The following is a 12,555-nucleotide window of genomic DNA, read 5'->3' as shown; positions in this document are numbered from 1 at the left end:
TAGTGTTGTCGCTACATGGGTAGTGGGACAAAACGCATTATTAGTATTATTAATTAGTGTGTGAAAGTGATAAAAGCTCCATTATGTGATTATGATGAGGAAAAAAAGTTCTTAGAATAATGAGTAATGGAACGTGTGACTAGGATTATGAACTATTTTTATGTGGTAGTAACTAGGGTTACTAATGTGCCTGAACATACGTCTTAACCGTACAAGCAGTCACCAAATTATATTAGTTTAGTACTCAATTGTTTAGAGTAGGGTCTTTTAATGACTAGAGCAATGAAGAAATAAACTACTTTAATTTTCTATGGAATCACAGTTTGTTATAGTATTTAGGAAGCTTAATGCGCAAGACTTTGCATTCATTTAGGTTTAAGGTTTCCATCACAAGCAATATTCACATTCCCAAGGACCCCTTCTTGAAACTCTGAGAATCAAAACAAATACTAAAGAATGTCAAAGCATGTATATTTTATAGGTCTAATTTTGCTCCATCAACGAGGATGTATGTCAAATATCTTTTAATATCAACCCGATAACAATACAAAGTCCGGGTTTTACGAGCTAGAACACTTGGTTTTACTCTCACGTTTGGACTTCACTTTCTTGATTTCACAAAAGTATTATTCTAACTCCCAACCCAAGAATGATTCACGATAAAACTCAAGGTAGTCTTGTATACAATTCAAAAGCTTATTGTTAGTAGTTTGTGCTTGTTTAATTTGCAAATTGTCTATCCAATGTGCACGTAAGATATAACTAACAAGTAAGTTTGACCATATAATAAATACAACTTGAAAGTGTAATGGACAAACTATATACTTTTTAAAATTTATTGAACTAAACATAAAACTTCCTTGTCAAGGTATGCTTTTCAATAATTAAAAAAGGAATTATATACATGGAATCGATATGCCAAATTGTACATAAGTCTACTTTAAGATGCTTTGCCTCTTGTTTCAGGCATAACCTTGATTAATCTCATCAATTGCAAATTTCCGCACACAAGGATAAGAGTGTGAGGCTTAATCAACTATGTAAAGAAAGGAGGATTACTTTTAATCCTAGGATTGAGACAATTGTTCAGGGCCAAGGCCTATGGGCGTTGGGTTTAGCTATAAATATGAGGCCTAGTTATCGTCATTAGGGGTATTAGTTGACAACATTGAGACTATGAACTTGTCATGAACACACTCAAGTGGTGAGCACATGTGAATACCATGTACCACTCAAAACCCAACCCATAGCGGTGGTATGGGACACCATTCAAGGCTTGGGTTCATCTCCATCGCTTGGCTCAGGAGTGGTTGAGGGGATCAACATCCTCCTTTCTCTCTTTCTCTTTTCATTATCTTGTATGTTTCTTTATTTTCATGCTTCCATTAGAATAAATCACTAATTAGACGCATGTAAAATGCTTGCTCCACAATATAGTTATCTAACCATTTTGCGAAAGTGAGAAATGGAACAACTAGAATTACATACAATATGGCCAATCCATCCATCCAAGACTCCGAGACCAACCACATGGCTCATTTTGGATTATCAATATATATGCAAATAGACAAATAATGTAAAATTAATCTCAAGTTTATGCTTTGCCTTATCCTATAGCTTACTTTTTCAAGCAGAGTGAACTTCAGTTTAGGTTCCTTTATTAAAAAACACTACAGCAATAGTATTCATGACAACATTATATTGATGCAAAGGTGTGGTGGCTATTCACTACCTCATTCCAGTTCATGCTTTCATCTCCACATAAATGTCTACACTCATCACTATACTATATGAGAAGATGGAACCTTCCATCGATTGAAATGCTTTGTATGGCCAGTTATAAAACTTCTAGGTCTTCAAATTTTCAAATACATAACCAGAACTTTTAATAACTCTTGTGAATTAAAATCAATGTAATTACGTGGATATACAAGTCAGAACTTTTCACCAACTCTATTATTCAAAAGCAATGGAACCATGTAGATTTACGTTGGTAAAAGAGATACTCAAAACACATCCAAAACAACAAAAACTTGGACCGATACAAATCTTACCATACAAACAAAGGTCAACTAACTATAGATACATTCATAGACAGTTAAAGTACAACGAGATTTCTATACACAAGATCCAAGTTCCTCCAACTATACAACATACAAACTGAAGCTATGGCTGAAACTGTTTACTCCTAGGTGATACAGACATTTTATGTTTGCAAATAGCACATTTGTTCCTTGTGATATCATATGGTCACCTGGTGATACACACATATTCAGTTGTCACCTCTCAAGAATAATTGATCTAATAAACGTATAATAACTCCTGCCAATCTAATTACATGCCATTTTTGCACTGGCAAAATCAAGTTTCATATTGAAGAATGGTAGCCTCTTCAACACTAATCCATTGTTTGCTATCCATATATGCGCTTCCAGCAGAAGTACAACTCTGGATGTGGAAGAGAAAAGCCATATAGTACCGGTACATGTCATGAAGATATAACAATTGATAAGGAACTATGAAGATATAGTGATTGTTGTCTGGTTCTGATATTGAAGATAGATAAAGATGGACATGTGCTTATGTAAACAATAAAGAACATGATATACCTGGGCACATGAGAAGACAACCAAAGTGAGCCACTCCCAGTCATTAGGTGAATACGAGGTTGATGGAAGATCCTTGCAGGCCTGCTGCAAGTAATAGAGAAGTGGTGGCATCAACTGCATCTCATAGACCCTTGGTCCTCCACATTGGGAGCATACACCTGGATCAGTTCCATCTTTACTAGCCCACAATGGTTTCCCCCTAAAACAATACCTAGGAGCACATGCATCTCACACAATCAGTCATCACTTTAGTTAATTTTAAGCGTATATGTAAAAGTATGCATACATAAGCACACATAACACTTCTTTTGCAATGTGTCCATAGATATTACATTTTTAGCAACACAATATACATAAATATATACTCATGTATACATTCATACATTCATAAGCATACATGTATACATATAACACACATTCATTCATATTACACACATAAATAATACATACAGATATACACACTCGTTAGGAATATAACATACACATACACATACACAGACACATACTTTTAGCAACGAATGTATGCACATGAATGTAAACTTATGTTTTGCCGATGCACACGCACACATGTCTAGATGTGTGTCACATAAATATGTACATCCATATGTATAGTGTGCCATGAAGCATACCTGAAACATTGCTCAGGATAACAATCCAATCTCTTTTTGAACTTCAGATAAGTTCGATCTGCAGACAAAGCCCTATCATGCTCATATTCCTCTCCTTGCCAAGCCTCCTCCCTCATTGCACTTTCCCTTCCTGCTGCTTCTAAACGTTCGGTATTTTCTAAAGCTGATACTGCCCGGCTTCCACGAGAAGGATGCGACTCCTTTTGAGAATACACATAGAAACAAGGAAGAACTGGAAAGAAAAAGGAACAGATGTTATATGTGGATATTACCCAACAAAATATTGTTATGTTTATTGGACATGCATCACAAAAAAGCTATGATGAAGTAGTAATAAAATGTTATGTAAGTCTATACGGTTTGCAATTGAAAACACCTGCTTGAACAATTAATAATAACAACATTTCAGCAATCTTCAAAATTGAGATAGAATTATTGGGCATGCAGCACAAAAAAGCTATGATCAAGTAATAACTAAATATTATGTAAGTTGATAATATGGTTTGCAATAGCATATCCTGGAAACATCCCCTTGAGCCTATAATAATAAAAACATTTCAACACTCTTCAAGATAGAATTGGATACTCTCTCAAAGGAACAATTGGATACTCTCTCACTTCAACAGTTGGATTTGGGACTAACCAAATTAGATTCATTAATTTCCAAAACTTGTGAAACCAAAATCCAATGACACATTGATGCTCAAATTGCTGCATGTATAATCACCAAGCTCAAACAAAGACTGGGTGTCTCAATAATCACAGAATTATGCGAAACGTTTTCTTTCTTTGGCTTCCCATACTGCCCTAACCCGTAACATGTCAACTCAACATAAATTTATGTCAAATCAACATAAATTTTGCATTCTGCTTTGGCAGTATCCAATGTTTTTCTTTTGCTTCCTGTTTTTCTTGACAGCTCCACCATACCTTTCTTCCTCTTCACACAATGCTTCTACCTAGCCTCTACAGAGAAACCCAAGACTACATCTCAAACTAAGACCATACCACACACATTCTATATCCATGATGTTCTCTGATTGTCATCCTTGTTACTTGCTGAAGATAACAACCTTTTTAGAAGTACCTATTTGTCTGATAGCTAGAGAAATAAAGCTGAAACGAGTTCAGGAGAAGGTAAATGAAGGTATACATGAATAAGTATCTACACATCCGGAAAACAAAGCACGCTTAGCTGTAACATGGCCTTCTAATTATCTATACCCTACTATCGATCCCATTATGTATTTTCAACATATATACTCAGCTATAGTAAAACTAAAGGTTTTTGAAATGGTAGTGTTTTCAACATATTGCATTCAGTATGTGTAAGTGGCAACATGTTCAAGAGCTTAATCCCTTTCTTGGAGCAAAAACTCTTTATAAAAGAGATGGGATTGTATGGAGATGAAATTATGTATCTGGCTACTGACAAGCAACATACATGAAACTTGCAAGATATGGCCAGACATATTAGCATTATCAATCCATGAACCATAAATGCCAGAAAAGTTACCAGGTAAACCATAATCATCTGAGTCTCCCGTACCATCCTCATCAATGAGTACAATTTCTTCTTCACTTTCATGGCTCTGGGTTATCAATGGAAGGGATGATGCATATCCAGCCTCTAAAAGTGCTGTTTCAAGTTCATTCATTGCCAAAAACTCTTCTCGATCTGTCTCATCTCTTTCAACTACCTCAGGGCCCCAAGTGTTATCATCCCACCATTGGTTACCACGACGATGATTGTCAGAATCATTTCCTTCACCCCGTTCCCTTGATCCATATCTTGCAACATCAGAATTTGACTCTCCTCTACTAGACCCAGGGGTACTCACTTTACTTTGACAAGTGTTTTGAACTCGAAGAGTTCTCCAGCTACAAAAGCAGGTTTCAAGCTTATGCAATATGAGGTAAATTAATACCAAGAAAGAGATTATAAAAAATTCGTTATAAAAACTCTGAAACAGGGTGCCAACCTCAATGGGCTTATACCACAACTCGACGATGGGCAGCCAAAGACGTAAAGTGTCCTTTCATCAATTTCAATACCCCTGATTGTTAAGGGAGCATATACCTACAATATTCTCTTTAAGAAAATCGGAAGTCATATAGGAGAAAAGGTAAAGTGGGGCAAAGTAGTATCCTGGATAAACACTAAACAGAGCAGTTGAACCTGTGCAACTAGCCCTAGCTCGCCCCCACATAAGCCGCATTTTAATAATTCACTATTTATCTCCGCAGCAGACATTGGCCAATCCTGTTTACAGAATCTCTTTAAACTTTTAGACTGAAAAGTAGCGAAAGTCGAAAGTAGTATATGGTAGATCCATCTTCTCTTAGATGTGCTTAAGACATGTCATGGTAAGCTTATTGAATCTGCTAATAATGCTGCACTATATCTCATATTAGGATTATTTAAGTTGCTAATACTGCTCATGAAGATCAGCAGAGAACCTAATGGTAGGCTTAACCCAGCATGCTAACATGGATACACTTATTCTGAGTATGCATCTTAATGACCTGCATTAGCATCTTTGGTAAGCTTACAATGAGAAGTCATTCATTGTAATGTTGGATAAGCATAACATGAGATACATCAGGCGTCATGCATCTCACTAAGGAACATTAGCATATTGGGTAACCTTACCAAGGGATGCTGTAATTAGCAGTATCAGGATACTGGATAAGTTTAACCAGATACTCCTCACTAATTTTATCCAATAAGATGAATGGCATCCCATGTTCAACATATCCAACATGGTAATACTGTTGATTAAGATACTTGATATCTGATGACAAACTTGATGTTTATCTATAAACATAGGCTTTATCTGTGATGTCAATACTCCTGACTAAGGTGCATTGCATGCTATGGCAAGAGTATCCAATATGCTAATGCTTGCAATGAATGACATCAAATAATGTTCATTAGGATGAATGACATCTCATGGTATGCATATCCAAAATGCTAATACACATTGATAGGCATGACATCGCATGGAAACCTTAACCAACAATTTAATGGTGCTTGTAAAGATGCATAAGTGCAGTGCAACTCACTGGGAGGCCACCAACTTTCGTAGTATAATGATCACTGGATTCAAGATTGTCCTCTGCCCAAGGTCCAGGCATTCCAAGGATCACTTCCTTTGTCTCCTACAAGTACGAAACACATGCAATGCATTAGCACAGAATGCACAACATTTGGTACGTAATGCGAAATATTTTAGCGCATAGAACAACAAGACCAGGTTAGGTTCATAACAGGATAATTCTGCACATAAAACCACAATAGTTGGTACATTATAAAAACAAATTTTCGTTCACAAAACAACATGTTTCGGCACATAGAACAACGAGAGGTCAAACATAAACAGCAAGATTTGGTACATTGAAACGGAAATATTTTGTATATCAAACAAATTTTGTTAACTGAAACAACAATGCCTGTCACAGAAAACAGTAAGACAACAGAAATATTTGATACATTAAAACAATGATAATTAGAGCATAGAGAAACCAGCAAGGTATCTTGAACTAACCGAATCAAGCATGACAAGGTCTGATGGCAAAGGACGGCCCATTTTCCTTCCTTCCTCAGATGATTCGCCTTCTGAATCATCAAACAACTCCACAGAACCGTTGATGGAAAACACGCAGGGAAATGGTTAAAACGGGCAACCCCCAAACCTGTTTAAATCGCTTCTGGATTCTGTGACAGTCTACAGAAGAAGCTACAGTCCTGGTGGGATTTGGTGGAGGGAGAAGTTCTTCTTGTGTTACGAGCATCGATTTGAGGAAGGATTACAAGGAAACGCCATGGGAGCTAAGACTTGGAGGAATCAGAGACGCGATCTCTCGATCGAAACAGAGGAAAAGCCACGAAAGGTCGCGATCTTTTAACAACTCAAAAAACTCTGTTAAATTCCTTTTTTTTTAAAACCTTTCACAATATAAATAATACCGACTTTAGACACACGCTCCTACTCAATTTAGTAAGGGCGCTACTTTTGGTAGGAGCTTTTTGGGTAAAGCTATTTTGCTTCATATACACCGTTCCTCTTTCCAGTCTAATCCATAGTTAGAAGAATCACAAGAAAGACGTGCACACACTTAGAGGCTCTCTGAAGCGGCCCATACCTACAATTAGCGATGGGCATGGTTTCAGCTCAAGCTGAACCAAACCGTTAAGACATGGTTTAACAGTGGCATGGTTTTGGCTCGAACGGAATGGAACCGTTAAGCCATAGTTTAACAGTTTATTAGTTCCAAAAAAATTAATGGTTTGGTTTGGATTTTCGATAAACGGTTTAGTTTGGTTTTGAAACTCGAGTTTATAGGTTTTTGGTTAACTTTTTTTTTTTTACCTTAATAGTTATTTATTTATTTAATTTATTTAACTTAAATGTTTATTTAATTTTAATAGTTCAATTAAAGTTTCATTTATTGATTTAATAAATTTAACTTAAATGCTTAATTAATTTGACTTAAATGGTTAGGCTTAAATTTTTTAGGGAAAAGTACTAGGACACCTCTAGAAGTTTGTCTATTTACCAGAATGCCCCTGGAAGTTCCAAATTTACCAAACTACCCTTATGTCCAAAAAAGTACACTTTATAAAGTAATTATATACTCAAATCTACAAGCCCTATTTACCAAAGATGGAAGAAATGGACCCGAACTAGCCCTATTTACCAAAGATTTGAGTGTATAATTACTTTATAAAGTGTAATTTTTTGGATATAGGGGTAGTTTGGTAAATTTGGAACTTCCAAGGGCATTATGGTAAATAGATGAACTTTCAAGGGTACCTTGGTACTTTTCCCAATTTTTTATTAAATGGTTCGGTTTGGTTTCAACTTTTCCCTAAATGGTTTGGTTTAAATACATACTTAAGAGTTAATAAACAGTTTGGTTTGGTTTTTGTTTTATATAAATGGTATCAGTTCGGTTTCTTTGCCTTGAAACCGAATCGTGCCCATTGCTACCTACAATGTATTGCGCCATCGAACAACAACCCCATCATACAAAGGCATTAGATAAAAGGAGTTCACACTAGTCAGTATCCAAGCCCCCATCCTCAAGTTATTTGCTACTTCGCTTTTTTCATACTAATCTTTGTCTTCCTATGTCCATCATTGTACAAATTTGTGCGTGTCTTTTGGCTATTGATCCTTTCTTTGCTCTAATCTTCAAAGAAGAAGTGCATCCACATCTCCAAATGTGGCCAGTGTGAAATGTCGAGATCATGATAATATTCATTGTACAACTCGTTCGAGAAATGAGATTTAACAAAAGATCATATGTAGATAAAAAAGGGTAATTTTAATACAAGTGTTATCTTTTGCTAATCTTAATTAGAGGTCCTTCACTCCAACTACCTAATTTAGCATGAAGATGTGCCACTTTTCATTGAGCTTTGTGTTCATCAAATATCTTATTTGATCATGGAGATCTACGGCCAAGTTCATAATGGAATGCCCCACTCAACATCTTGCACTTGGGCTAGATGCTTGTCAAAGTGTAAATATGGGTTTTAGTGTCTAAATGTTTAGCTTGCTATTTTCACGTTGCAACTCATTGATTTTTGTAGAAGTATGTACAAGGTAGTTTTGTATAGGTTCGAGCTAAATATAATTAGAGACCTTACTTAATATAGATGTTGGGTTTTTATTTCTCAAGAAAGATACAACTTAGTATATTACTTGAGAAATGTACATATAGAAAACAGAAGGAGACATTTCATCTCACCTCTATTGTAATACAAAAGCTAATACCAACATCTGATCAAATAGATGATATCATATAAGAAACGAATGGAGCACAATCTACAAGCTATGCAATAAAAAAGAAAGTATGGCATAATTCCACTTCATACCAGAAGTTGTATCTGAAAATAAGTGAAGCCCTTGCCACCGTTTCTTAAAGTCCATTTGACGTTGCCTTTGAGCATCAGTTGAACCTTGTAGATCATCATATTGCCCACGTATGGTATGGACAAATAACATCCGGAATTCAATAAGCATAGTACTAAGATGTATGTGAGCATTATTAAAAACAGCCTCACATCTCAATTTCCATATTGTCCAAAGAGCTAATGACGTAATAATACGCCAAATAACCAAATTTTCAGTTCTAAACCGTGGAATAAAAGATGGAAATGAAGTGAGATAGATGTACCCATTGGAAAAGTGAAAGACATGAGAAGCATGCATATTTTCATACTTCATAACATCTCCATGAAGGACACCTCATAAAACTGCACCCCACGAGAAAATAGAACGAGAATAATGGTGTCTTAGTAATAAAAACAACTTACTCCAGAATTGCTTGATTTTGGGACATAAACAAAACAAATGCAAAATAAATTTTGTAGATGCACCACAATGCATTCCACAAGCATATTGCTGATTTTGCCTCAACCAATCACCAAGAGGAAGAGCATAATGCATCAACAACCATCGAAAACAAATCACTTTTTTCGGCAACTGCATTCTCTACAACCGTTTCCAAAATTTTGTAAGTTGCAATGCATTCACATTATTTGCAGTCTAATGCTTCATGGCAGCAGGGAATTTATACTTTGATTGCAGTAATAGATTTCTACCTAGCTTAACTGAATACTAGAAAAACTCCAAATGTTTACCATTTCCACTAGCATTTGGTTTTTTTCTTTGATAATCAGCTGGATCCCAATCCAAATTATAAAGCAGCTTTTTTTGAAAAACCCACAATGAACAACACCGTAAGCATTCTTGGAAGGGTGGATCCAAGAACCATTTTTTTCCAGATCTTGCAACTACTCAAATCGCTGAAACATTGGCGAACATCCACACCTCTGATTCAGAAAATACATGCCACAACCTACTGTCATCATCCACGTTAAAGTATATTACATCACCCGTAGTGTTAATTACTGTAGGTCCTAAAATAACTTTTAAAGCAGAGAAATAACCAAACCAAATCTGATTGCTAGAGGGGGACCATGAAGCCATAAATTGTCCCAATGCCTCTTGCATATCATTGCACATAATAGCACTTCCTCGAACTGAAAGATTGTAAAGGTTGATTCATAACATAGCATCCCCATGATAGAACATTACCTGCTATTGATGCATCCACAAAAGGCCAATTCAACCAAGGATGGGTACGAACTAGAAAACCCCTTGAATCTGAAAAGAGAAAGTTCCAGGTCAAGGGTTGTCTCAACAAGTCATCCGTTGTTGAAGGCACCTTCCGAACTAGAAACTTTTTAACAGTTGACCAACTTGTGAGAATTCCATTAAAAAACCTATCTTTTGATAAGGTTGTTTTAAACAAATGAAAATTCTGAATAAAGCCCCATCTTAATGATGGTTGCCACTTTCCTCCTATTGTCGGGCACATAGTAGACAACCTATGCATCATCAACCGACTCCAAACACCTTGCATTGATTGGCAACATAGCTCTACACACAAATTTAGAAAGCAAAGCCTTACACTGTGCTTCTAGATCCACCAGCCCCAACCCACCATTTTGTCGTGGAACAATCAATACTGCCCAAGCTACTTTAGGCCTTTTACCTTGACATGTTTTTCCTCCTCAAATGTAATTACGAATGAGGCGTTGCACCTGTAAAATACATGATCTAGCAAACAATGTAGTTGAAGCAATATACCAAATAGTAGCGAAAAGAACTTGGTTAGCTACAAGTACACGACCTGCAAGTGACATGTTAACCGAATCCCAAGCAACAATTTTCTCCTTAATTTTACAAGTAGAGGAGCAACTAACATATCTGCAGTAACATGAAGTCCCACTTGGCAACCTAAGTAATGAGTAGTGGTTCCATTAGGAACCCACTTGAATTCCTGCGAAGGCATCCAGGCAGGCAAGGAATTTTGTGATACCCAAAAACCAAGAGATTTATGCCAATTTATCTTTGTTCCACAAGCCAAACAAAATTCCTCCACTACTTCTTGCAATTTACTTACATTTTCATCATTACCTTGAACATAAATTGCAGTATCATCTACAAATTCTGCATCCAACAGTTGTTGCATGGCAGGCAAAGGCAAACCCTTAAGAGAAACTTGAGAAGAATTTAAATACATTGAGAATGTTTCCATTACTAGCAAAAACAGGAATGGAGCCAATGGACAACCTTGACGTACAAAACGCGAAATAGAAAATTTTCTAGTTTGCCCACCGGCGACCAAGATTGAACTAAAGGCCTCACGATACAAGGAAGCTACAACCCTAATCCATTGAGCAGGAAAACCTAATCTCAAAAACGAACCTTCCATGTAGTCCCAATCAACTCTGTCATATGCCTTCTCAAAATCTAATAAAAGTACCACAATAACTTTTTTATTCTTCATTGTCATCCCTCTTAATTCCCAAAATAGAAAAACATTGTCAAAAATACTACGTTCTTGCATAAATCTTGTCTGTGAATCATGCACAATCTTTGGAAGAAAAGGTTGTAATCTCAAAGCCAATAACCTAGCATAAATTTTGTAAATTGTATTCAATGAAGTAATGGGCTGCCAACCCTTCACCTCATCTGTAACAACATCACCTTTCGGAATGAGGCATATTAATCCCTCTTTCCACTTTTGTGGCATAATACCTGTATTGAACATTTCTTGAAATGTTGCTAGTAGATCATCGGCAATCAAATCCCAATATGTAATGAAAAAATCTCTTCCCATTCCATCTACTCTCGGGGACACATCTGACCCAACATCTTTAATAGCTTGTAATATTTCAAAGGAGGAAAATGGATGAAGAAGCTGAAGCGATATACGAGATGTTACCTTAACCACAGTAGCAGCCCATAATTTTTGGCGCATCTGTAGAGTTTCAACACTTGGAGTATCTGTTGATAACAACGGCTCATAACAAGTGGCTACAATATGCCTCATTTCATCTCTATCCATTGTAACCATGCCATCCGATCTTTTCAACGGTACAATCTGAATTTGATTTCTTTTAGGCATAACATGTTGGATTTTGTTTTTTGACATGGTGTCACCTTTTGCACACCATCTCGTTGTAGATGCTTGAAGAAAGAATTGAGCACGTTTTTGTTGCAAAGAAGAAATAAGCATCATAGCATTCTGTAATTCACAATGAATATATTGAGAATGAGGTTGTTTTTCTTGCAAAATTTGAAGAGAAGCCAAACCTCTCTTAGCATTCACCAAATTTCTAGTGTAACTACTTTGTTTTATCTTAACTTGTTGTATAAAGAAGTTGGAAACTACGAGAAGAGCATTCTGTAATTTTTGACAATTAGAATCCCCTACAACCATTCTCCAAAGTGACA

General features: G+C 36.2%; 1 protein-coding gene across 2 annotated transcripts; it reads right to left on the bottom strand.

Annotated features, from left to right (window-relative positions):
- Positions 1-2,051: 2,051 nt before the first annotated feature.
- LOC147849421 (uncharacterized) lies at positions 2,052-7,134 on the bottom strand. 2 transcript variants are annotated; one of them, XM_087337532.1, is made up of 9 exons: positions 6,935-7,134; positions 6,787-6,857; positions 6,305-6,400; positions 5,418-5,501; positions 5,221-5,318; positions 4,755-5,119; positions 3,239-3,470; positions 2,610-2,820; positions 2,052-2,448 (listed from the first exon to the last, which is right to left on the bottom strand). In XM_087337532.1, exons 2-9 carry the CDS (start codon positions 6,826-6,828, stop codon positions 2,362-2,364), a joined length of 1,215 nt encoding a protein of 404 aa, XP_087193658.1. In that variant the 5' UTR covers positions 6,829-6,857; positions 6,935-7,134; the 3' UTR covers positions 2,052-2,361. The 2 variants fall into 2 exon arrangements, with proteins under 2 accessions (XP_087193658.1, XP_087193657.1); XM_087337531.1 differs by lacking the exon at positions 6,935-7,134 and having other exon boundaries at positions 6,787-6,923.
- Positions 7,135-12,555: the final 5,421 nt, after the last annotated feature.

The sequence above is a fragment of the Azolla caroliniana genome, unplaced genomic scaffold (genome assembly GCF_043228905.1).
Source record: "Azolla caroliniana isolate FFs.n. ecotype wild unplaced genomic scaffold, voAzoCaro1.0.p SCAF_67, whole genome shotgun sequence".
NCBI classification, from domain to species: domain Eukaryota; kingdom Viridiplantae; phylum Streptophyta; class Polypodiopsida; order Salviniales; family Salviniaceae; genus Azolla; species Azolla caroliniana.
The sequence above is the reverse complement of the archived record's forward strand: the minus strand, read 5'-3'. Positions and strand labels throughout refer to the sequence as shown.